This window comes from Taudactylus pleione, unplaced genomic scaffold (assembly GCF_031769625.1).
Source record: "Taudactylus pleione unplaced genomic scaffold, aTauple2 ptg000726l, whole genome shotgun sequence".
NCBI lineage: Eukaryota > Metazoa > Chordata > Amphibia > Anura > Myobatrachidae > Taudactylus > Taudactylus pleione.
The window spans coordinates 805,973-833,929 of NW_028285128.1; the positions used below are offsets into that span (position 1 = coordinate 805,973).

The following is a 27,957-nucleotide window of genomic DNA, read 5'->3' on the forward strand; positions in this document are numbered from 1 at the left end:
AACCTGAGGTCTCTCTTGGTTGTTCATGCGGATTTAAAAGTGGTGTATTCCACTTCATAAGGTACACCCCCATTCACACAGAGGGTGACCATATCTGGTGAAGGTTACATATACCTAATAATATTGCACTAAGAGGCGCTCTCTCTCCACCTTTTTGTTTTATTTATTTATATATATATATATATATATATATATATATATATGTAAAGTGTGTATATATATGTATGTATGTATATATATATATATATACTGTATTCACACACACACTGTATTTACCCATTTACTGTACATTCATCACCTGTTGACCTTTTCCTAAACAGTGTGAGCAGGAAGCAAAACAGTGAAACCACTTAAGATAAGACCTTTCATAATAGCAATGTTTATTATTGTTTAGAAATAAAAAGCATAGCAATTTTGGGGCATTTCAACACTGGTTATTAAACATATTGCCCACAAAACATATACAATTTCAGACTACTTGTGATATTTATATTTACCTCTGTGGCACATTCATTTATTAAAGTAGATATATAAAGAGTATACATTTAGTTATTAACCTGTACAAAGAGTCATAGGACTACATTTTTTATTCAGGAGATCCCCTGCTTATAGTTGTTTGATCTTGTCTAGACATAATGTAAAATTTCTGGTTAATGCATAGCTTAAAGAAGCAGCCCACTTTCTTGACTTTTTTTTTCTTTATAATGAAAAGCAGTCAATCAATAGGGCCTATTTCTCATATACAGCCATATATGTGACCCCCGCCATACGGGTATTCCTCCACCTCGCAAAATTTTGTGTCTGGGTGGCAGAATACTTTATAAATTAAGCATTTCCTAAACATAGAGGTTTAAAGGGTTTAGACCAAGGTGGGCAATAGAATAACCCTCCAGCTGTTGTTGAACCACACATCCTAGCGTGCCTTGCAACAGTTTAACATGGTCAAATAACAAAACTTTGGCAGGGCATGCTGGGATGTGTAGTTCTACAACAGCTGGGGGGGCGCTTATTGCCCACCACTAGTTTAGACATTGAAGAGGCACTGGAGGTGGTGTCCTGCCATTCTGATGCTGCTAAGGGGGGGGGGGTATATTAAAAGCTCAATTTGGGTGGACATCCCTTTCAAAAACAGTTGTCTACAGTTACCTACAGAATTGTTTTTGACCTTGACACTCAAGGATTTCCGCTGCATGTTGGTATCTTTTGTGAAGCAACAAATATTATACGTTGAACGATGGGTGCATAAGGGTGTTTCTATGAATAATTACCATGTGACAAATATGCAGGTCATCTATCCAAGTAGACCCGTTTTGTGCTCATAGTGATACAGAAAAATAAGTTCAACAGGGTGGACACTGGGGAAACTTGAAGGCATTGTAGAGTTTTCTTCCTAAGCTAATGGACCAGTTTTAAATACCTCCTTAGAGGAGCCATTATCCACTATGTCAATGAGATACCATTTGCTCATCACAGACAAGTAAGATGAAATAAGAGAACTATTTGTTACAACCAACCAGTGGTTTTAAAATTAGAAAGCTCATAAGACATATATATATATATATATATATATATATACATATATATATATATATCAAAGGAGAGTAAGGCAGGCAGCACTCGACAGACTTAATTAAAACATCAATAGTCCTTTAAATGAATTTAGGTGAGGGACATGGGAAGATTTGCAGTGCTTTAAGCTTTACATTTATACCTTTGCATTCCACGCATGGTGAGACTGACTCGGACAAATATTTTAAGCTATCGGTAAGCTTTTGCCAAAGGCCTTATTGGTGGGACTCATATGGAGTGACTTACAACTGTATCCCAAAAGTGATTTGAAATGTTTTCTGAAAAAAGCAGTACGTTTATATTATGACTGTAGTGAAGGTCAGGGCTGTATAGGTTTAGAGTTTGCTATGTAAGTATTTAGGACTTGAGGTCTTCCAGCTTAATCATACTTTACAGTTCGACCCGTGGTGACTTTAGTTTGCAACTGCTGTTATTCAAAATGTTTCTAATGACAAACCATTGCTGACTAAGAGATCTTCCAGGGCTTAGGCTCTATTATTAAATTGCTTGTCACTGACTTAAATGAGACATAGAACCTGGTGATTCTATGATAACAAGATTGTTGTAAGTAAATGTCACCCTCAGCTTTAACAATAACATTCCCACTTTACTGGCAGGATACTAGACAATTGTGTCTCTTAAACGTGCTGAGTATTCCCCTTATTGAGAACAACCAGTGTCTAAATTACCTGATCTGTTCTTTGTTGCTGGGAATAAACGAAGATACCTCATCTGGGGCCATCAAACATATGTGGTTGCTTTTTATTGTTGTCTTCATTGCTTATCCTGGCTTTCAACATTTTTCAGTGCATGAAAGATATTACGTTTATAACTGTATAAAACATTAGAGGTCACTGCGGAGATATTAAGCCAGAAAAGTCAATTATACATCCTAAGTAAAGCAACACAGCTTGTAACTTGTCTTGGTGAAATAGATCACAAGCTGTGACTACACAGCCCAATATTAGTCGCTTGTTGGAACGGTCAGATGGAAAACAACAAATTACTAGCACAGTGGTTCCCTCGAGCTCCATGGGGCACTTGCAGGAGTTCCACAGGTTGGTGGTCCAGGACCAAATAAAAATATTCATGGTTAGTGTGAAAGGAAAAACAAGAGCTGGTGGCTTCCTATAATAAAATATACTGAGAAAGAGAAGTCCAACCCTGTCCGCCACCACATAACTGAACCCAAGGGTGACAGGTAAGCACAATTTACTTAATTGAATAATTTTTGCAGAATTTCTCAAATGAAAACTTTTGGCCTAGGGATGCCATTAAAAAATAATGACACTATGACACTGTGATTCAAAAAAGTTTGGAAACCATTGCTCTAGCAACTTATCACATTTTACAGCTATAGAAGGAAATCTACATTTTTATTGAGGATTCTCAGTAACATTTTCCTGTTACCGGAGTGATCATAACTTGTTGACCTTCTACAAGTAACCCATGAAATCAATTGTAACTGTTGAACGTTCTCCCTCCAAGTGATACATTTCCATTAGTCATTATGTAATTACATCTATGCATAGTGTCCATAATAGACTTGTATACTGTAAGCTGAACTGCTTCCTGAAGGTTTACTGTTAACTCTTGTGTGAATGTTTATTCAATACAATACATCACATTTCATTTACAATATGCTAAGAGAGTTATGTGGTTCTAAAAGGGGCCATGAAATATTAAACTTTTGGCCTTTAGCATTCAGCCTTCTTGATTTATACATTGCCTGCAACGTCCGATAGAGTATACACATTTCTTACTGTCTGACTGAATGGAAAATTGAACATGTACTGCTACAGTGTAATGAGCAATATCTCCGGAGTGACAGATAATAAAGTTGCATCTGTCACAGTAGAATACATTTTTCATCATAGATCAAACAGTAAAATAGTTCATGCTCTTAATTTGGTACATTTATATAGTAACAGTGTAAAATTTTGTATATACATATATTTGGTATAAGGTTTATAGTTATTTTAGAAATGTCTACATTTCTATTTCAGAGCCATCACCGGAGTCCCATAGATCCCCAGTGATTCCCCTGCTCCCTTGTTCAGATTCCGTTATCCCGCTGTCTGTATCAATCTCCATTTCCTCGGCTATTGTTGCTGGTTCCCAACACACGAGCCCCTTTGGTTCCAGAATATTGAAATGCGATTGGTTTGCTTCCATTTTGTTATTGTCTATAGTTATACTAAGATAAGATGGGTCATTTTTTGTTGGTGGTATGTTTTGTTCACTGAGCCCAATTGTACTCTCTGTGTCTTTCGGTGCATCTGAGAAGCTAATACCTTCTAGGATCTCACTCATAAGTGACGGACCAAAGTCCATGACCAAGGATTCCATGGAGTCAGGGGCCCATAGACTGCTAGATAGCTCCAAGGGAACAGGGCAGATACTGCAGTCCTCTGTGTCTGGGAGTCCAGAGCTGTCCCAGTCCTCCTCAGGTTTTTGAGAGTTGGTGTCCTCTGATAGCTCCTCTGAGCAGGAGATGCGGGGCATGGTGCAGAATCCAGATTCTAGACCTGAGCAGAGAAATAGTGAGTATTTTATTGATCAGAAAATATGCACATAAGCACCATATCCATGCATTAAGAGAATGAAAAAGGAAACTAACTTGACATCTGAGGCCTCATGCTGCAACAGTATATGGTCACACATAAATGTGGACTACAGTTATTATTATTTATTATATTTATATGGTACCACAAAACATAGCACTCCACAACAAAAACTACAATAATACATGCAAACAATGCAAAACAGTATGTTTATTAAACAGGTTAGTTACGGGATGCCGGAGCTCGGGATCCCGACGCCAGCATCCATACAGAAAAAGGTAAGTATACTCTCCTTCCCCTAACCCTTCCTCCCCGAAGCCTAAACCTAACCTTCCTCGCAACCTAAACCTAACCCTCCAGATCTAGTTCCTAACCCAGCCCTCTTCCTAGTGCTTAACCCTACCCCTGACCCCAATACTTACATTTACGGTGACAGCGCTGGGACTCTGACTGGTGTCGGGATTCCGGCGACGGCATTCTGAGTGGCAGCATCCTGACAGCCGGGATAAGAGCTGTCCTTTGCGGTGTGAGGACTTCTGGGCATGGGCAAGCCACAAGGAATCCTATTGGATTTCTGTCGGGGAAGTCTCTGGTAAGAAGCCCATAGGTTTCTATTAGGCAAAGCCATCTATAGATGGCATTGCCTATTATGAACAAACTCCAGAAAGTTTCACTTTACGGAGCTTGATGCTTATGGGGAATGCGGTAAAACCTCAGAAAACTGCGTTTTCGGAGGTATGACTGCAGTTTTGAGGTTAGTCCGACCACAGCTGTGACTACTGCAGAAGTTGATCTGCATCTTTATGCTAATGCGGCTACAAAGCCCGTGGTGTACAGCCGTGCGTCCGAATGTGCAAGGACTGAGACGCCCACTGTCAGCGTCCGTAGGTGCTGAAAATCTGCTTGGTGTTTCTTTAGACGCACCATCGGTTGCACCTTCAAAACATGCACCAGCCTTATGGCAGATGCAGTTTGCACCGGAGTATGGTCTCCACTTACATTTTTACTACAGGCTTGTCTACCCTCCCGATTTGGCCGGGAGCCTCCCGATTTTCGGGTGCCGCTCCCGGCCCCCCGGAAAGGCAGGCAAGCCTCCCGGAAGTCTGACCCTCCCTACCTCCCCACTGAAACAACTAGAATCGTGGCCCCGCCCCCTGCTTCACAACACCGAAAATAACGGCATTGTGAAGAGGGGGCGGAGCCACGATGACGCGATCGTGCGGCCCCGCCCCCGGCTCCACCCCCAATGAGAAACAACCTGAATGGCCCGCCCCCCGCTGTTAGCCGACAATCAGCTCCCTCCCGAAGGCTGGAGCTGATTGTCAGCAAGTATGTTCTACTACCGCGCACCTAAATTTGATCTGTGATGCTGTACAAACAAAATTGGGAAGCATGCTCGGTGCGACACAGGCACATACGCAGAAAAAACAGACATCAGCCATTAGCATGAATACCGGCAGAGCATGCAGCTCTGAATCAGGCCCTAAATGGGAGTGACAGGCTTGCTTACTTTCTGGCTGCCCCCTCCGTTGGTGGGCGGTGCAGGGTCATAGTGGCGCAATCACATCATCACGGCATCGCCCCACGCTACACAATGCTGAGATCTCTGGGCTATGATAACTTCATTCAGTGCAATCGCGTCATCGAACCGGTTCAGTGTGCCCACTTTCATCGGGTAAGTGCGGGGGCCTCTCTTGCGGGGCGCCGGAAGCGCCACACGATTTTCATGAGTCTCCTGGCCATTGCAGGAGAGTTGGCGAGTATGGGGAGTACTTATGGCAGCATTACAGGATATCATATTGCAGCAATGTATTATTAGTTCAGTCTCTGGAGGGGTGTTGCAGTAACTGACCCCTCCAGTGCTCTGCATCCCATTGTAACATATCACAGTAGTGCCCATGCACTAAAAGTATTTAAGCAACAGATTACAAGTTTGTAAAGCCACGCATGCACGTTATATCTGGCTCCTCTATTTTATTACTGTCCGACTCCGTCATGAATGGCAAATGTATATTAATCTACAGTATATCATAAGTAACTGAAGTAAAATGGTAGCAGAAGGCATTGTCATCGCCACTACATAAATCATCAGGCTGCTTAGATTGATTGAACATAAAATATTTATTTTATGAAAATTTCTGAGCAAGAAAACTTTGCTAAATTCCAATGTAAGTAAATATGCAACACACTATGCATTTTAACAGAATCATAACATATACCTTAAAACTAAAGAATATATAAAATTAAGACTAACAGAACAGATCATCATAATAAGCTGTCCTCTGCTTATAAACTTTTTATAACTACTTTGCCAAATGCTGAAACTGGGCCATCTGCCTCATGAGGAGTGACAGCAACCAAAGAGTTAGGGGTCCATTCATCATCCTATAAATAACATTTTAACCCCTATATTACAAATGTATGTACATTTTTTCAGTCCTATTTATTTACCTAGTAACGCAGGAGATATCACTGATGCAATAATTTCTACAGTCCCTGTGCTTTAGTATGGGAAAGTGAAAACTGTGTCATTCATCAAGTTCTGAAAAAGCTATTTTTTCGGAACTTGTGAGTGATACTGTGCGCCATTTCAGGATGGGGCACAGTATCACTCCCAAGTTCCGAAGAAAAATGCTTTTTTCAGAAGATGCCGATTGTCTGCACAAACTGCCATTCATAGGGCAGCATGAGCAGGAAAGGGATCTTTTCAGATCCCTCCCTGCTTAGTCCTCACTGGCTGTGCCTCTCCGAGTCCACCTCCATCCATCCTCCACTCCACAGCACCCACAGTCATCATTCTTGTTACTATGCTTCTATCATACACTGCCACCAGGGGACAGATCCATGCAGCCAGAGGTGATAGAGCTGCCTTGGACACTGGGAAGGGAGTGCAGGGAGGGAGCATGGACACTGGGGAGAGGATGCAGAGACAGCAGGGAAGTACAGTATTTAGAACTTCCAAAAAGCTGTCTTCACAAAAAGAGCAGCTTTCGGAAGAGATACTTATGACTTATGTAAAGGTGGCATGATGAATGCCTCCAATATTGAGGCTCAACTCGATGTTAGTTCAAAACGTAATTAGCACAAAATATTTCTCAGTATTGATGAATAGACCCCTTAGGCTTTACACTCTGCCTTACGGTAATGGCACACTTGCACATAGCAACTTACTTATTTTACTGCCAGAGAGGACAGCTTCGGTAGGTACAGATGGACAGTTAGGGGGATGGTAGCAATGCCACCAGGGGATCTGTTAACACTGGGGGGTGCAGGTTAAACGTACTGGGAATCTACTACCATTTGGGAATCTATTGCCAGATGGGAGGGTACTGATACAATGTAGATATACTGTATGGACTAAAGATGTGCGGTTCAGTTTTCCTTAAATACGAACACATCCAAACTGTTCCGAGTCAAAGAGTCAAAATTTGGAACCATTTTGGGGTTCCGAGTTTAACTGAGTAATGGTTCGATTCTGCAGTCAGTACGAACTTGGATTTTTGGAACCATACTCAGATTTTGGTTTGCCTTTAAGTCCATCTCCAGGTTCTCTGGTTTGGGAGGAGTAGGGGTTTGGGAGAAGCATGCACAGATCACTATAGTCTGTGCATGCTTCTTAGGTTATTTTTAAAGCCTTTAAACTCAATGTAATATATATTTATTTTTAAATGACGTGGGGTAAAACATAACCAAACATAACCAGCCCAGAGGGCTCTTTGAGCTGGCCTTGGATTGAAAAAAAAACGGGGAAAAAATGTGTAGGGTCCCCGTATTTAATGAACCACCACCGGGCTCTTGGATTCAGCCCTGGTCCTTAATATATGGGGAGAAATTTGCGTAGGGGTCTCCAGTATATTTAGAACCAGGTCTGAGCTTCACTAGTGGGGGTAATGACACGCTTGACGGGGTCTTCCCTCTCCAGTGTAGGCCAAGCCAGGCTTGAAACCCTGCACCCCTGGGCGGTGGGTGCAGGGTTGATAGGTGTAAAGAGTAGCTTGAAAGTAATATTGTCTTTTACGTTAGAACTACAGGTCCCAGCAGGCTTCCCCTGCATGCCGGTACTTGGAGAACCACAAGTACCAGCATGAGGAGCATTTATCGCCCACTGGTGCTTATAGTTCCACTGTAAAATAAATATTAAAATAATTACAGTTCACAAACACTGAATATTTTATTCTTTTATTACACATGCTCTCGCTCATTCACACACTCGCACTCACCCCCACTCAAACAACATACTTACCTTGCTCCTGGCGCCGGTCGGTCCCCTTGTCCAGTAGGTATCCCTGGTGAAGATCGGTCCTCTACTCCAGTAGGCATCCTTGGGTAAGAAAATAACAAACTGTGCACCCGAACCAGACGAACATAGCAGCACTATATGTACATACAGTACCATATATAGTTATACAGCGCTGCTCCCGAATGTCACAGGACCCCATGTATTCCTGCACTTTGAGCCCCGCCAGCCAATCAGCGGCTGCTACCTTGAGAACAGGCTGCTGATTGGCTGTGAGTGGCTATCTGTCAATCAACGCCCAGCTCGCTATTTGGCTAAGAAAAAGTCAGGTTAATAATACTGTAGGAACAAGAACAGGCCCATATTACATGATTTTAGCTGTTTTTATTTAAAAAAAAAATTTTTAAATCCAGATCCCAAAAAATAATTGTCAGTTAACTGTTTAATGTGAATTATAGCAAAACTGTAATATTCTTAGGTAGATTGGTCCCACCCATAATCTGCGGTGAACCATTTATGATGTAAATAGGTGATGTTGGCCACGATCATAAATTGACTGTGGGTGGTGTAAATTATACAGTATAACAAACTCATGTGGGGACCCAACATTCTGTGCAGGGCTTTGGTCTGCAATGTATATTCTTGTCCTTCTATGTACAGTGGTAGTAGAACAAACTAGTCACAATGAGCATGCAAATGCATGTAAATAGATTGTGAGTTTCTTTGTGGTATAAACTTAATTGTATGAAAAAATGCACAAACAGCAAAATTTAGGTAATTGTGCCAACTGGAAATGCACTGTTTGGTCATAAATGAGACCCAGAAGTCAGAATTCCCCAGGGTACTGTCTGTCACAAAGATGCATAGTTCTGGTGATGCCCTCTTTGATTTGGTTTGCTCTGTCAATCTGCACTTCATGTGGATTTATCACACTGCAGAATGTATAACCTATGGAGCTGGGAAAACAACAGTCATTTCATTCTGCCCTGTGGTGGGGCTGAACTTTGATCCATGATAAAATAAATTCTCTGCTGAACAATTAAAGCTAAATTCTAACAGACAAATGTGTGAAAATCTGCCATCACTTGTGGAATGAGGTGAATTTTCTGTCAAACAGTTTTGAAAATGATGCTCACCTCTTTACCATTGTGAAAATAGATCCTACCACCAGATGGAGCAGCTATGCAAGTATTACATGTATATCTTTACCAGCCTATACTGTCCCAGTCTATTTATTTTATATAAATACTGTAGGTCTCAGTGGTATATGGCTTTATGCATAGAGGCTTTATTACTTGCCTGTATATTTAATATATACTATATGGAGTTCCCACATAAGCAGCATTAAAATGAAGCGTGAAGTACAGGAGCATATCTAGCAAACTCTTGAGAGCTTAAATTCAAACGTTTAGAGCACAAAGCAAGTCCTGCTTTATTGTATGTTTTGTAACATCACTTGCCACTCTATAAAGTATGTTGCACTGCAATAGCCCTGAATCTGATCCACTAATGTCTGCATTGTATGCAGTATTATCATACATTTTTCATTGATCAGGGATGCCTTGATATACAGTGGCTCCTGGTGCATATAACGGCATGGCCATGACATGTATGTGTGTGTGGGGGGTGGGGGCATGGCCATTCTATCATGTTGGGGTTGTGGCTGTGCCTCTTTGGCAGGCCTAAACCACAATACTTTATAATGACACCATTCCACTGTGGGTGCCCCTGCAGGATTAATAACAGGGCCGACTGTTATGGTTGTCGAGGGCCCCCCACAAATAACTACATCATGAGCGGGGAGCATTGTTGCATATTTGAACAAGGGGGCACTATACAGTGTTTTTAACACATTTGTGGTGCTGAGATAGTTAACACATTATACTTTACAATAACAGCGCCAACATATCATATTGGGCAGCACAGATGGTGTAATTATTAGCATTACTGCCTCACAGCACTGAGTTTGTGGGTTCGATTACCACCGCAGCCCTAACTGTGTGGAGTTTGTATATTCTCCCTGTGCTTGCGTGGGTTTTCTCCGGGTGCTCCGGTTTCCTCCCACACTCCAAAAATATACTGGTAGGTGAATTGGCTCCCAACAAAAATTAACCCTAGTTTGTATGTGTGTGCGCATGTAATAGGGAATATAGATTGTAAGCTCCACTGGGGCAGGGACTGATGTGAATGGACAAATATTCTCTGTAAAGCGCTGTGGAATATGTGTGCGCTATATAAATAACTGGTAATAAATAAATATTGGCAAGTTTATTGGTAGGGGCCCCCACATGTTACTTGCTGTGGGGCCCCCGCAAACCTTAATCCAACTGTGTTTGTTTATAATTTCTCCAGTCTGCAAGATTTTACTATACAAATTCGAGCAGTTTAAAAGTACATGTTGCTGATATACAGCACAGACAGACATTAGGTTACACAGCTCGGTGAATGAGGCATTTAACTAATATTCAAGAAGCACTGTTTCCAGATGAATGATTCTGTAGGCTTCATTCCACAGTCAGATTAAAACCCCATGGTGCCCTAAGCAACATACTGTTTTGAGCCCTTGTATTCCCCCATTTGCTAAAAAAAATCTACAACTGGGCCCTAGGCGAGTGCCTAGATTGCCTAATTGATGATCTGGCTATGCATTCTCATATATATTGGTTCAGCTCACTGAATGGTGTGGTGCACTGTTTTGCAAGGCCAAGTAGAATATCTTTCACACAAAATGAAAAAAGAGATAAGATAGAATGACATTGTCAACTGATACATTGTAAACAACGCGAGATTCCTCTGGCTTTCATCAGGAAAAAGGTTCAAACATTAAGTTCGTTCAAAAATAAAAAACATTTGGATTACATTATCCCTTGAAATGTCAACTTACTATAAGGGCTCTTTGTTTCGGTGATGCAATTCCAGGCTTCTTCTGTGTTTCCATCTTTCTCGTCATCCCAGTTATGCTTATTGAGAAGCGGCAAAGATACAGCATTCTTAATGATGGGAGAAACCGGTGGAGGTGGTGATAAAGGATGTCCCGAAGATTGACGCTCAGGGGACATAAATCGGGCTTGGCGTAGTTTTTTGGTGATGTAGTTCCAACGGTTGTGCCTTTGTTTCTCATGGCACTTGCTGAGAAAGGAGGTGTCCCCAAAGACTTCTCCTTTTCTACCCACATGCATTGTGTGTCGGAAGTCACCCAGAGGAGGGCTGATCATATCTGGGGTTAGTACTACTCGTTCTCGCCTGGATCGGAAAACCAGGTTTTTTATGACCGGAAGGCTGCTCAGACTCATCGTGTTGATTTAATAATGTTATGGTTGACCAACAAATACATACAAATAGATATCTACACCATCGTCCTCTAAACCATAGTCCTACATCCTTGTTATAGGATCTTTCACAAAACACTCCTGGAGATGTATAGATCCTTCAGGCAATGCCTTAGAGAAACTATAAACCATCAAATTCAGAATCTTGAGGTCATTGTAAGTAACTAGACGTGAACAGGGTTTAAGAGGTGGTAGGAATGTGCAGACACTGATTAGTTCTGTCGACTCAACCTAAAAAAAATGGAAAATGAAATTATAAATATATATATATTATAATATAACAATAAATCATAGTTTTGCGCTGAATATATTTTTATTATCGCTAACATTATTAAACTAGAAATAAACCCTCTAGAAATGCAAAAGATTATTATAATTATGTTTAAAATATCTTAATAGACATCCATTATTTGTTTTAGACACACAATCGGTTTAATTGGTCCCCTCTATGCTCATATACTTGCCTGTGATTTTCACACATTTTACTAAGTGACACATGTAACATTCTATTTTCAGATATCCTATCATTTTTCATTTGTAACATTTTGTGTCAAAATAACAGACATTGAGGGTTATTTACTGTTCATGTATTTAGGGGAAATATAAACCATATAAATAAGTCAGACATTTTCCTAATTGTCTAGTTTGCACTGTACAGAAAAATACTAAATACTAATTGGTTGTATGGTTTAGTACAGATTTAAATCTAATGGCAAGAATAGCAAATACTGTATGCCTCTTTAATGGATTTTCTAGGCAATATTTTCACACATCGAAAAGCTATTATAATCCATTCTATTGTGTATTCATTAACAGTTCTGATGGGTGGGAAATTGCGAGATTTATATTTTATGAATCAGAGAAATGCTATTACACCAGGCTCAAACCCTAGTTTACATATTGAAATGAAGCAAAATATGATAAAATCATAGAATTATATCTTCGATTATAGATCCTGGAAGGAATAAACCAAATAATGCTACTACTATGTAACAACACAGGGCATTCAAGTAAGATGTTTAGTTTGTCTATACTGTCATTTCCACCCCCTTTTTTTGAGGTGATTTATAGAATCAAGAAGGAGATTTATCAAACCTTCTAAAGAGGACAAATGGAGGTGTTGCCTATAGCAACCAATCAGATTATAACTATTATTTTTCTAGTACATTCTATAAAATAACATCATGGGGTAAATTTACTAAGAATCGAGATTGGTCAAGGTTTGTTTTTTCTTATCTCGATTTGCATCGCCGAACCTCGGGTGATTTTCCCATTTTTCACCTCGCAAATTTAGCTGAAAGTGAGTTTTCCGATGGTAATGCAGATCGAGATATCTCCCCCGAGTTGCAAGTGAAGATGAAATTACTCACCCAAGATTGCAGTGTTTTCTCTGCAAATCTCTCCCGAGCTAGCAGCCTGCACATATCAGTGATATATGTGAAGGCTACTTGTGTGTAAAACCTGTAAAAGAAGAGTTAGATTTTGTAAAAAAAAGACGTAGGGTACCCCCCCCCAAAAGCATAACCAGCCCCAGACTTGTCAGCCAGTCCTGGTTCCAAAAATTACGGGGAAAAAAAGAGTAGGGTTCCACCGTAAATTAGGAACCAGCACAAGGCTGCAGGGCCAGTGCTAGTTTTAAATATAGGGGGAAAAATATTGCGTAGAGGTCCCCCTATATTTTAAACCAGCACCGAAACCGACCGGGGTGTAGTGCCAGTTTGGAGTCCATATTACTGGGTCTCCAAGGCCAAAGCATTCTCACTCCAAGCTAGTCAGGCCAAGCCAGGCCTCACCTCACAAGAAGCGGTCCTCCCTCTCCCGAAACCCCAGGCTTGGTCTGAAGCCCGAGACTCTTCCCCGCACCGCTGGGCTGTCGGTACGGGGGTAATACAGTGTAAAATAGAAGTAAACTATTGTATTTTACAGTGGAACTACAGTTGCCAGCATGCCTGCCCTTTGGCACTTGTGGAACTACAAGAGTCAGCAGGTGGCCGGCACCCGTATCTCCACTGTAAAATAAATAGTTAAATAAAGACACAACACACACCATATCTGGTACAACTTTATTACACACCTAACTCACTCACACATACTTTCCTGTACCAGCTGATCGGTCCACTTGTCCTAAGTAGAAATCCATGTGGATGTTCCTGCAGTAAAGATCCTATACTCGACTCCATCCTGGAGCAGCTCTCCGTAGCATCAAGGGTCTTGTCAAAACAACAAACAAACTTATGCGACCCATGCCGAACATGTTTAAGTATATGTTGTTACATATACTTACACCTCGTGAAGTGACAGATGAGCAAAATCATCTGTTATTTCTCACAGGCCACTAGCCAATCAGCGGCCGCTTTACATGTAGGGGGCGCTCATTGGCTGGATTCACGTTCTACCTCAGGCCTGGGGTTTTGGGAGAGAGGGGACCCCTTCTTGTGGGGGTCCCTACCTCCCCTGAGATCCCCGACTTGGCCTGATCAGCTTGGGGTGAGAATGCTTTGGCCCTGGAGACCTGGTAATAGGGTCTCCTATCTGTGGCATTACACCCCGGTCAGTTTGGGTCTGGTGCTAGTTTTAAATATAGGGGGACACCTATGCATTTTTATTCCCCTATATTTAAAACCAGGACTGGTTCTGCAGCCTGGTGCTGGTTCCTAAATTACGGTGGAACCCTACTCGTTTTGTTCCCCATAATTTTTGGAACCAGGACTGGCTGACAAGTCCGGGGCTGGTTATGCTTTGGGGGGGGGGGGGCCTACGTCATTTTTTTTTTTTTAAATGAACCCTATTTTAACTATTTACAGGCAGAAACATACACAAATCACAATGATTAGTGTATGTTTCTGCCAAACTCGCAGCTCAGGAGGTTGAGAGTTTGAAAAGTGAGTTTTGCAGAGAGTTTGCTCCAATCTCACCCGAGCTTGTCATCCCGATTCTTGGTAAATTTGAGAGATGTATATTTTAGGTGAAAAGTACTTCCGGGTTGGCCCGATGGTGAGTTGATTCGAGTTTGCGATCTCACCCGAGTTTCACGAGTGAGAAGAGAGAAATCTATCTCTAACTCATCCGAGTTTGCCTTTAGTAAATTTGCAAGATGAAATAATAATCTCGAATAATCTCGAATCTTAGTAAATTTACCCCCTAGAATCTTCACTTGTCTTCTTTAGAATTTTGGTAGATCTCTAATTAAATCCTACTAATCATTTAAATTAGTAACAATAAGGGGTACATTTACTAAAGTGATAGTTTTTAAAATTGGAGATGCTGCCCATAGCAACCAATCAGATTATAGCTATTATTTTCTAGAAGATGCTAGTTAAATGTTAAGTAGGATCTAATTGGTTGCTATAGGCAACATCTCCACTTCTAAAAACTCTCACTTTAGTATATATAACCCTAAGAGTCTGAACTTTATGAAAATAGTCATTCTACAGTTCAGTGTTACTAATTTCCAACAGAAAAATTCGAACTTCATTGGGAAAGCCAACACAGAAGAGAGAAGGATATTTAGAATCTGGCAGTCATTATGTTGACAACAAGTATGTAGAAATGTATAATGTCGACAGTTATGATGTCGATATGGTTAAAATGTCGACATATTAAAATTGTGACATCGACAAAATATCGACATAGTGAAAATGTTAACGTCAGTGTTATGGTTGGGATTAGGGTTGGGCATATTTTAAAAAAGGTACTCCAAAAATAGGGGTATACAGCGCTCTCAATTATGTTTAGAAATCGTCCCTAGCTGCTCCACTGATAAAGGTATCCTGACCTTCCAAATAAAACGTTTATACAAATAGTTAATAGTGGTGCGCTGTGGGACAATTACAGTATGTAAATTAAGGTATAGATTAGATAAAGGAAGTCCCTTTCTTGATGTAGTTAAACTGCAAAATGTCCTACTAATGTCTTAAACAAAAATGTCCCGACTTGAATCTGTAGGTAGGGTGTTCTTAAAAATGATTAGACAGTTATGAAGATGACGTGTGCTCCTTATCCCTGACCGGGAATGTATGAAATAAAACAATCCTGCTATCTCTTATGGAGAAGGATCTTTCGATAGTCCCAAGGAATACGTAGCCCTCAAAGAATTATAATCTGTGATGTCTGTAGGATGGGTGTTCTTATATATGCTTGATATCACCATAAGTCTCCTTGTTCGCATTCCACCTCAAATATAATATAATGGCACAGTATCAGGGATCATGGTGAACACAATGGTGCAGGTAGGTAAGAATGGCTTGTACTTACCCAATATGATGTATCAATCCTGGAGAAGGAGAACCAGGAGGACTATCGAAAAATCCTTCTCCATAAGAGATAGCAGGATTTTTTGATTTCATACATTCCCGGTCAGGGATAAGGAGCACACGTCATCTTCATAACTGTCTAATCATTTTTAAGAACACCCTACCTACAGATTCAAGTCGGGACATTTTTGTTTAAGACATTAGTAGGACATTTTGCAGTTTAACTACATCAAGAAAGGGACTTCCTTTATCTAATCTATACCTTAATTTACACACTCTAATTGTCCCAGAGCGCACCACTATTAACTATTTGTATAAATATTTTAAAAACGGATTGCTGAACATGTTGACATTATCACTATATCAACATTTTCATGTCGACATTACCAATGTCAACATTGTCACTGTCGACCTGATATATCAAACCTGGCTGAAGAAGTCAGGCACTTTGGTGATTTACGACACAATGGTCTAAAATTGATGTGCCCACCACATATGTCAAAGTACAACAAAACTCCACTTACAAAGAGGCTGTTGGGCATTGGCCATGATCGTTATGTGCAGTTAACAGATAACACACTAATGAGGTTTCAGTTGATCTGGCAATTCATCACTAAGGCTGAAGGGCACATGTGTGTGGCCTAGTCAGTTATTTGGCTTAAAGGCACATGTGTGTGGCCTAGTCAGTTATTTGGCTGAAGGGCACATGTGTGTGGCCTAGTCAGTTATTCAGCTGAAAGGCACATGTGTGTGGCCTAGTCAGTTATTTGACTGAAGGGCACATGTGTGTGGCCTAGTCAGTTATTTGGCTGAAGGGCACATGTGTGTGGCCTAGTCAGTAATTCGGCTGAAAGGCACATGTGTGTGGCCTAGTCAGTTATTTGGCTGAAAGGCACATGTGTGTGGCCTAGTCAGTTATTTGGCTTAAAGGCACATGTGTGTGGCCTAGTCAGTAATTCGGCTGAAAGGCACATGTGTGTGGCCTAGTCAGTTATTTGGCTGAAAGGCACATGTGTGTGGCCTAGTCAGTTATTTGGCTTAAAGGCACATGTGTGTGGCCTAGTCAGTTATTTGGCTGAAAGGCACATGTGTATGGCCTAGTCAGTTATTTGGCTTAAAGGCGCATATGTGTGGCCTAGTCAGTTATTTGGTAATCAGACCAAATGTCTGGACATTTATATGTTGTCCCATTCAGGATTCAGTCAAATCTGGATTTGGTGCATCCATATTGCATATAAATATATATCAAAAGATAATGACATACATTTCTAAAATAAATGACAAAATCCATAACATATACAGTAGATTGTTATGATTATCAGATATTCATTACTAAAAGTTTTATTTGGTAAAGGTTTATATTGCTTTTTGTTAGCCAAGTAAATGCAGCTGAAATATGCACGCTTTGGTAAAGTGACCTATTGCTGGTCAGAGACTTAGACAAAGCTGGCATTATAGTGCGTTCCTAAAATATCTTGTGACAAACAAGCATGACATTCCATTGAGTATAGGAAAGAGCAGTGCATACAATAAAAATGCATTGGGGAAAAAAATACAGTGGAAATAAATTAGACTTGAAGGGTTTGGACACTTTGGGACAACTGCTCCCCTTTAGTAGATTCCTACAACTAAAGAAATTTAGAGTTGGTTCTTCTCCTGGGATCCCAAACAAAGTACTGGTGCCCCCAATAAGGGAGAAGAGGTTCCATCTCCTATGAATGCAAGCAATTCAAATTTGTTGCGCCAAGAGTTTGTACTTTGTAGTGACTAAAGGGCCTGATTCAGAGCCGAATGCTCTGACCAGAGCGCTCGCTCTGAATCAGGGCCCTCCTCCATGAAAATGGAGCGTCCTCCTGGACGCTCAAATAGCTGTGGGTGACCACCCACAGCTTATGCGAGCGTCCATGATGATGGTCGCGATGGTCAAGACCATCGCGACCATCGGGCTTGCGACGGAGACCCTGCAGTAGGGTCTCGCTGCCGCAAGCCCTGGAGTGATTTTGGCTCTATCAGAGCCAAAATCACTCCCACTGACATCACTAGTGATGAGAACACAGTTTTGGACAGTTCCAGATTTTGTATGAACATGAACAGATGACACAGTGATATAATATAGTGCAATAAACGCTGCTCAGTTCAAGTCTTAGATACATCGGCCTGTATTCAATTTGAAGCGTGGCCAGGCTTTCCGCCGTCATCGGAGGTTTTGCCGTTTAAAAGTTATCGCGCGCGTCCCGGCTTATCCCCGTATTCAATTCCAAATCGGCAAAAACGGGATCCGGCGAAATCGTCGAAGAGACCTGTCATTTTTGGGGAAATCAGCCTGACACCCCCCAAAAGATGCTCTGACATGGGGGTTAGCTATGGGTACCCCCGAATAGCCCTGCTAAAGGTACAGTATGTGGGGTCTTTAAATGGTCTTAATAACTGTAGTTTTGCCTTTTTTAGTAAGTGGTGAAGAATAGCATTTTGAATCTTTTTTGGGCCAAAATAAGTAGTCCCATCATATTTGGGGTACATGAAAATGGGTGCTAGCATATTTTAAAGTGGCTAATGTGAAGTATTAAAAAAACGTAAAAAATACACCTGCCGCAACCACCTGCAATCAAAAAAACACCTGGGGCATACTTGGGGACACCCCCTGGGTCTATTCCGCTAATTTTAAAGTTTGTCTCCCAACTTTGTTTTTTTCCCCCCCAAAACGAAAGCACTTTTTTAGGGTCTCCTAAGGTACTTTTAAACATTTTTTAACACAGATTACCTTTAGGGAACTCTCCAAGGGGTGCAAGGTGCTTTTGGGAAGTCTGCACCCCAAACCCCCAATTCTGCACTTTTTCTCGCCACCTATTCCTAGGTGATACTTTTTTGCCGGGTCTGATGCATTGACTTTTCACACCGGCGAAAAGTCGGACAAATTGAATAGGTGGAAAAGTGGAATCGTTGAAAATGACATCATCGGCGAAAAAGTTTAGCCGTGAACGTCTTTTCGCTGCCTAATTGAATACGACCCATTGATACAATCGTGATGCTGGGAATTCACATTATAGTCCCTTAGTAGAGTATAATATGGAATGGGAAATAGTGTCTGAAAAAAGGATCAACCAGATGCAGGATTCAAATTATTGCGGCATTATGTAAAAAACATAATAAATATAATTCATAAAATGCAACAGCTTCCATCCCTTACATAAAGTGACCATAGCAATTCACTAAAATCTAAGGACATTACTGAGGCACATTATGCTTCCCCCAATACTTAGGTCTTGTGTTTACTCTCACATGGAAGACAGGAAAATCCTCACTGTGCATTTCTACAGCAAAAATCAATGGGAAACATTTCTAAATATGATAACAGTAAATAATGAAACTACAAAAAACTTCCTGAAAACTTCCTGGCAGGTCAGACTTCCAATGTAGTTCTACTGTACTTGGATCAGTCAAATGAACCCCCTTCGTCCGGCCCCAGAAACCAACCCTCTGACTAGTAACCTCACATCACAGCTTTATGTGTGTTCTCTTATCAGGCCTTGTGTAAACACACTTATCATGTGCAAGTCTGCATCAGCTACTGTTCACAACTGTGACCTGTGTCACTGCGGGAGTTAGGTTATCAATTAATCACATATACTGCACACAGGGGCGTTTTAAGAGAGGAGGGGGCCTGTGTGCAGTCTCCGACATGGGCCCCCTCCTCTCCGTCCGGCGGCCGGCTGCGCACTGAGCGGTGCACCGCCAGCGCCGCACTTATAGACTCTGGGCACTAAACAGTGCCCAGAGTCTATAGTGCATACACAAGTCACCGGAAAAATGGCCGCGGCGGCAGGTGGCATAAAGTCTCCTGTGCATTACTTATCCGAGCTGCATTTTCCAACGCAGCATCGGATTATCTGCGTAACATTGGAGAGCTAAGGTGACCCATGGGGTAACGCAGCCAGCGCCGTAGTTGAGAGGAAGAGGCAAGGAAATCTCCGACAGCCGGACAGAGGCCATCGCCACCCCCTTCCTGCACGCAAACAGCAGCAGACTGTCAATCACTGCCAGTCTGCGAGCGGGATCGCATGCCCGTTCTGTACATGCGCAGTATGGGTCAGGCGCCGGCACAGATTCCCGAACATCGGGACCTGCGTTCAGTAGTGCACGCTGAATCAGGCCCTGAGTGCAGAGTCCGTAGATGCTGCCTCGGATGGTTCCTGTGTTAGCCAGGCTGCATAGGCTGCATAAGCTGAAACTTACTTAGCCTGGCTGTCAGAACTAGACATCGCAGTCCCTGGGCTCACCAAGCTTCCATTTTTGGAGAACGCTCCTTTTGTCTGCCCCCCGCTATGCCCCCAATCTCTGGCATGCTGCGGGTAAGGGGGGACTGTGAGTAACCATGCAGGACCCATGCTGCACATGCTACCCATCGGGTTTGCGTACATCTCCGAATCAGGCCCTGAGTGTGTCTTGCTCCCTCCCATTAATACTATTTTCAATGTGGCTTTTGCAGTGTATTCACATTATTTATTTGATATTTGCAATTGATCTGCATCAGCTTTTTGGACCTATCTTTAGCGTTAGCCCATTTTCTCCATAGGCAGAAGCTTGGCCGGGAGAGGGGTATTCAGATCCCTCCCCTGTGGGCCGGACATCTTCATGATGTACATCACACTTGCGCAGCTGGATGGCCGTGTATGTGCAGACAAGTCCGAGCGCAGAAGCAAAGTTATAATTATGGCATTAGTAATCACTTTACCTTTTACTCATCGTTGGGAGGAGCTATTATCAGAACCTGTGCCCTGGCGAAAACCCTTGATAATTTATAAATTGCCCCAAAATTACGTTCTAAATTGCAGAGAATCTTAATTTTGGGGGCATTAAAGCACTTATTGTTGAGTATGCCCCTAGATGGGCACAAATTCTAACCATTTAGAATCACTTACTGTATTACACAGTGTGCCCTAAAGCTTTTCTCTTTTTCTCTTATACATGGTCCCAAATTGGTATATATTATGAAAAATATTCTTTATTTTAAAGTTTTTAATCCCTACAAATAAGAACATTTGATTTAGAAGGAAATTCTAGGGCTGGATTCAATTAGCCTTCAAAAGTTCAAGCAGCCCTGAAGTAGTGCCCAGGGCTTTTCAGTTGCAGCCCGCAATAAGCCCGCAGGTTGCGGATTTCTGTTTGCACCCTCCTGAGGCTTGAACAGAAATCTGCGGTAAGTGGGGCTTTCTGACCTTATCGTAGCCACCGCGAACGCGTTAACCAATAGCTTCGGGCACTTACCCTGGAATCTATGGGTTAACCCGCGTCAGCCACAGATTTTCTGCGTGATGAGAGGGGCTTGTAATTGAATAACTCCGGGCCTAAAATGCCAAAATCACAACCCTCCACCTCGCATGGTTAGTATCAAGCCTAATTAAATCTGGCTCATATAATGTACTGTATGGGGTATACTGTATTTACTAAAGTGGGGGGCTTTAAAAGTGGAGCTGTTGCCCATAGCGACCAATCATATTCTACTTATCATTAATCTAGCACCTTCAAGAAGATAATAGCTAGAATCTGATTGGTTGCTATGGGCAACAACTCCACTTCTAAAAATCCGTACTTTGGAAAATATACCCCTATGTATCTTCTTCTTCCCAGTGACTACTTCTATTTGTGCTGGAGGGTGGAATGTACTAACACTGTGCGGAACATCCCGCCAGACTTCGCATTGTTACTAATCGCATATGCACTAACGTATGCGATCAGTACAGCAAAGGACAGCTCTTCCGATAAGAGCTGCCCTTTGTGATCAGCGATGCGCCGTGAACTTCCGGGTGTATGACCTGGTAGTCCATCTGTGTATGCGCCGAGTGACGTGGCTGCCACCGGCCATTCTGGAAGTGCACAAGCTGGCGTTACCCACCACATCGGAGCCCCGGCGGCCAGCCAATGATATACAAAATGTCGTAAAACCCCAAAAACAGGGTTTTTACCACATTTTCCATTTAGTACATCCCGGCCGGAGAATACAATGACTATGAATTGAGAAATCTGAAGTGGATTAAGGTTGCCCAATAGCAATAGGTTAAAAATGTAAAGGGCTGCTCTTTCAGGTGGGGCTGATCTACTTCTGATCCATAATTTCAATATATGTTCATATTTTTTTTTTTTAATAAATGAAATAATAGTACCATCCATTGCTGAGAGCTGCATAATTTATGGCTATATACAAACAAAACATGATTTAATGTACAGTCTGTTACAGCCAGGAGGGTTACCACCTGCTTTCCATACACGGGAGGGATGAGCAACATTTTAAAAACTGCTCAGCAAACTATTTCCATATTCGGCTGCAAAATCTGGCACCTTTCTCCGGCATAATTTGGCCTTCAGTGTCCCGTGTCATCCTCCAGCTAAGCCCACAAATAAGAGCACACAGACATGCATTTAACTTTCTTTAAAAACATGTTTTGCCATCCAATTTCTTACCCTGCAGTATCTTTTGATGAGATCTTGTTCTGCCTTTCCTGTTCCATGTTTATTCATGCACAAAAATATCCTCCGATGAAAAGTACCATTGTATTTATTCTGATAAACCTGTCAGTATTTTACCTCCTGGAAACAGAGGGAATTGATAAATTCTCCACATTACTGCTCATTTGTCTTGGCCCTGGATCATCTCCAGAATTAAAGGAACTTGTTGTTTAATTCGGTTATTTGCTTGTTTATATCGTGATTGGCACAGGTGGAAACAGCCTGTGTTTTCGGTCTCCGATGTTTAACTGATGCCCTCGCCCTTCCCCTCTAAGTTCCCATTGTCTTCATGTCTTCCATCTCAATGCTCTGTTAATGGGGGGAAGTTTACATTGCTTTTCCTGTGCACCCTCTGGCCCTAGTGAAATTCTTAGACTCTAATGTGACTTCCTTCCTTCAAATCTTAAGGAACTAGAAGAAAACCTTCCCTGTCCTCCTCACAAATTCAATATTTTACTACAGGATTCTCTGCACCATAAAAAAGTCTTTCTTGGATACTGTTGCCCTTTTGTAGATTTGATGTACTGGTGTACAATAAATATATTTATATACACCATATAAATGGTTATTGAGTACCCACAAAGACTGGACAGCATTTACATGCCAGCGTCCAGTCTCCTGGTTCATAGGTCAGTCATGTAACATGCATATTATTAAAATCTCACTGATTGAAACACAACCTCTCACGCAGAAGCCTCATGTAGCGGCAGATGGACTCATTAACTGGGTGCAACCTGAGTTAATGGAACAGAATTAAATCTACATCCAGATAGTGGTCACTTTCTGAAAGAACATCACTAAATGGACAATTCTGCAAATGCTTCATGCAACTACTGAGGATCCAGCAGCTAAGGGAATACATATATATACGGTGCAGATGAGTTTAGTACTCAGGGCTGGGCAGCAGACATCAGTGGTCTGTTTGGCATCTTGTAGGACTATGGTCCCCTAGGGACAATGCAGTCTGTGTACACTGGGCCTGATTCAGACTCGGACGCTATTTGCGGCCGCTCGCTCTCAAAAAGGGGCCGTCTATGCAAAACATGCGCTCGCTCCTTGCGGTGTAAGGACGCATCTACTTCTTAGCGGGCGAGGGCTTATTGCGCTCGCAAGTCTTTAAAGACGCCCCCTTGCCACTCGCAACAAACGTCATCTCCGGGAAATGTAGGATTAATCGGGACCATCGGGAGCCATCGGAGCTGCTCGCAGCACTTAAGGTAGATCTAGCCTCCCGCAAGCAGTGCGAGCAGTTCAGGGAAAAATCATCCAAGTCACATGTTCAATGACGTTACTTTGCTAATTATGCAAACCCATTAAACTCTGTTGTGATGGTTGGGCACGCCTGCGTTCGCACATCCACTCCCCTGTTCACAAGCACCTTCCCCTGTTTCCACCCACAAACGGCACTATCTGTCACTCAAAATAGCGGCCCGACTGCGGGCTACGGGCGAGCACTTTCCCATCGCACTGACTGGTTTGCGTACGCGCATTGCGAATTATATGCATGTGCAGATTGAGAAAAATCGCTCAATGCGAGCGAGCGCAACATAGCGCCTGGGTCTGAATCAGGCCCTATGCGCTCTCCTGTGATGTCGTCCATGACATAGTAGCCTATGGACACCGATTTTACCAGAGAAGAAAACAAAGGATCCCTCTCCTGTGCTATCTGACTATTGATGCATATGCAGTGTCTAAGCGGGGTTCCGAAGCAGGAAGTACAGTGATCATGTATGCGACTTTATTTCTTACTGATTGTCCGTAATGGCACATTTAGGTGAATAAAGATTCCTTATTGCCACAAATTGCAGTGATAAGGAATCTTTATTTTCAGAGCCACACCGCAAATATTAATAAATAGTCCTCTTTAAAAGATACTTTATGGTTTTGTGCATGTAGATACTGCTCTATTCTCTGAATAAGGTATCAGTAGCACTAAGGCCAGCCCCAGAGATACTAGGTACATATGACCTTATTGGTTTGTGAGCATGCATTCCTTATAAAGCAAACTAGACTATAGGCTCTACTCATCTTCACTTAATTTCTACAAAAGCAGGTGAAAATTAACATTTTCATCTGCATTTGTAGAAATGAAGTTATCGGGCCATTCATCATAAGGGTAAAGCAGGAGATATCACAGATATCTCCTGTTTACCGGAATGGCCCGTTGCCCCATACACTAGTATGGGGACAGAATTCATTAAGCTCTGGAAATACAATATTTTCAGAGCTTGATTGCGGAAGCATTCGCCATCTTCAGAAGTCCCAGGTCGCAAAGAGGGATCCTTTAGGCTCTTTCCGACGGACGATGGGGCTCTTGTGCGCAAGCGTGACCTGTAGGTCACGCATGCGCACTTGTCTCACTCCGAAAGCAGTGAAGCCGCTTTGGGTAGACAGCTGATTTTCACATCAGCTGTCTCCACGCCGGAGCAATGATGAATTGCTCTGGTGCTCACGTGGAGTTAAAATGTTAATTATTGGGGTTTGTTTGGACCCTGATAATTAACATGGTGAATAGACCCCTATGACTTATACCCCGGATACTAATCCTAGTCATCCTAGTCTGGAAGTGCATTTCTTGTCCTTACAGTACAGGCATCGGTGGTAGTGAAAGGGTTACATTTAAATGCAAGATCTGCCAGAGTGCAATTCCCATGCCCACCAAATACTTTCTCCCCAGAAGTCACTCCCTCATTTACCCTCACTTTCTCATTCTCTGCTTTCAGTAGCAGTTTTCATCTTGAGGCTGAGCTATATTTGGTATAATCAGCAGTTTCTTCAGATTTTTTGGCTTTGTTCTGCAGATCCACCCTTGTTTTACCAGAGCAAAGAGGGAAGCAGAAAGAGAAGGGTGAAGACCAGTGAATTAGAACAATAAGCAGATTGGAGGAAACAGATTATCTCCAGACAGGAGGGAATCTACCAAGTCATTGAAAGACAGAAGTTTCAAAGTACAATTTCAAATCAAATTCAACCTAAGAAAATTTAAGTTCAAAGGCTAATTCCACCTAACAAATACAGGGGTCTATTTACTAAGCCTTGGGTGGAGATAAAGTGGCCGGGGATAAAGTACCAGCCAACCAGCTCCTATCTGTAATTTTTCAAACACAGCCTGTGATATTGCAGCTAGGAGCTGATTGCCTGGTACTTTATCTCCCTTAATTTTATCTCCATCCAAGGCTTATTAAATAGACCCCACAGGCTTTAGGCTAAATAAAACAAGTTAGACACAAATATATATATATATATATATATATATATAAAATATTAGTACTTTTCTACTTTTTATATCTCCATCCTGTTCCAAGTAAGGAGTGTGAGGGGCGTTGTGATGCAAATTATGGAGCATACACACATTCAGATGTGTCAGATTAATGATTGAACGATTTGACCAATTATTTGAACAATTTTGCAAACGATTTGAACGATTTGAACTACGAACGATTTATGACTGCATTAAAATGACTGAAATCTTCCAAAACTGACTGCAGACACATCAGATGTCAGATACCGTTATCTGACCATCGTGAACGTGCATCGTTCATCGTTCAAACATGTCAGATATGTCCGATTTTCCTTCATATATGAACGATTGAACGTTTTTTGAAATCATTATCGTTCAGATCTGAAGAAAAATCTGACCGTGTATGCACTATAACTGTTGCGCGGCCCCATCCCCCAGAGAGTATTGCGACAATTTGTGTCAATAGACGGCAAGCGCACACAGATGTATTCATCAACCCCTTTACCATGTGCTTCACTGGGGAAGCGGGCGTGATTCATGAGGGTGGGCTTCTCTCCAGAGAAAACTCCCCAAAAATGTGCAACTTATTTCCTATTACCTGTGTAATAAAAACCGTCTCAGCAGGACTGAGGAGAGTGTCCCAGATTTAATGATCATTATAACAACAGATGTAGTAGATTCATTTACAAATGTAATAATAAAAAAAGTGAAATTAAAAATAATGATATATATATATATATATATATATATATATATATATATATATATATATATACTGTATATATATATTAATACTAAAAATGTGTTTTGGTTCGGTTTTGGATTTCTTGAAAAATTTATAAAAACAGCTAGTCATGTGACTTGGACCTGTTATTATTCTTTGGGATAAATTTACTAAAGTGAGAGTTTTTAGAAGTGAGTTTTAAAAGTGATGTTGCCCATGGCAACCAATCAGATTGTACTTACCATTTAGCTAGCACCATCTAGAAGATAATAGCTAGAATCTGATTGGTTGCTATGGGCAACATCACTTTTAAAACTCACTTCTAAAAACTCTCACTTTAGTAAATGTACCCCTTATAGTATTATTAACATCAATAACAGTCATTTTCAGTCAATTTTGACCACCTCACAGTACCTGATTTATTGTTAATGCAATCCAAAACACGCGAGATCCGGTCTCTAAATCCAAGTTCTGAACTTGGTGAGAAGACCGGTGCTGTGACTCAGTTCTTCCCCAAAGTGCAGGGACTCGGTTCGACTCGGAACCCCAAAGTTCGAGTGTGTTTGGTTTTCAGCAGAACCGAACTGCTCTTCTCTTATATATATTTTAAAAGTGGAATAAAATGACCGGTATAGAGTTAAATACAGGAGCTTTTGTAGCAGAATATACTCTTCCCTGTATCAGTAACCAAGGTTTGTCAGAAAGAGCAGTACAGATTAATAATAAACAGTAAAACAAATGTGAAAGCTATTTATACAGGGCAAGATAAGACAGGGGTCAGAACATTGTGGCACACAACATAACGCTCAGTACAGGGGTCATACAGTGGGACAGTAAGAAGTATGTTATCTGCCGGACAGTAAATGCGCCAGAAGAATCTTTAGTAAGACAAGGAAATATTAACACTGTGCACAAATCATCCAGACATGCGCTTGATAAAAAGTTTAATAGAGTGCAGTAGTGTGAATGACCTGCCAGTACAGGTGCTAGAGTGATGGTCTTTCTCTTTGTGGAAGAAGAACAATTTCAAAGGTGATGTTTTCAAAAGTTGATTATTTCTGCTGTTAACTCTATATATTAATATTTCAGACTTCAAGGTTATGTGGCCCCTCGTGTACTCCTATATACTTCTGAATCAACACAAATCCACAGATTAGTGGCATAGTGTTAGCATTGAAATCCATGTAAGTTACACATAACTATTCTTTTTTATCTGAGATCCTGAAAACTTTTATGCAGATACCCCTCAGACATTTACACTTACCCTAAGTTATTATAGCTGATTAAGTATGTCAGAAACTGAATGTTAGACACTGGTGGATTACGAAGATTTAAAAGTTAGCAGAAGTTGTAACTATGGTATTACTTCAGTAACGGTCTAAAATGCTTAAAGTACGTTTCAGGACTCTTTGCTTACAAATGGTTAAACAGTGCTTAGCAATAACTATATTATAGCATATGGATTGTTACGGGATTACCTGCTCTTGTCTTAGTTCCTGGCTGGGAGTGTGGAGCTTCAGTATAACACCATAACAG

The 27,957-nt window shown here is 41.5% G+C and overlaps 1 protein-coding gene across 2 annotated transcripts; it reads right to left on the minus strand.

Moving 5' to 3' along the window:
* Positions 1-369: 369 nt before the first annotated feature.
* Positions 370-27,957, minus strand: CDC42EP1 (CDC42 effector protein 1). 2 transcript variants are annotated; one of them, XM_088456880.1, is made up of 3 exons: positions 27,900-27,957; positions 11,255-11,930; positions 370-4,097 (listed from the first exon to the last, which is right to left on the minus strand). In XM_088456880.1, exons 2-3 carry the CDS (start codon positions 11,661-11,663, stop codon positions 3,559-3,561), a joined length of 948 nt encoding a protein of 315 aa, XP_088313006.1. In that variant the 5' UTR covers positions 11,664-11,930; positions 27,900-27,957; the 3' UTR covers positions 370-3,558. The 2 variants fall into 2 exon arrangements, with proteins under 2 accessions (XP_088313006.1, XP_088313007.1); XM_088456881.1 differs by lacking the exon at positions 27,900-27,957 and adding an exon at positions 22,412-22,479.

What these genes read in the sequence shown, in the direction of transcription:
- CDC42EP1 (XM_088456880.1), bottom strand. Translation starts at nt 11,663, where the DNA reads ATGAGTCTGAGCAGCCTTCCGGTCATAAAAAACCTGGTTTTCCGATCC. An exon ending in CGAAACAAAGAGCCCTTATA is followed by an intron (nt 4,098 to 11,254) that starts GTAAGTTGACAT and finishes TTCTCTGCTCAG; the next exon opens with GTCTAGAATCTGGATTCTGC.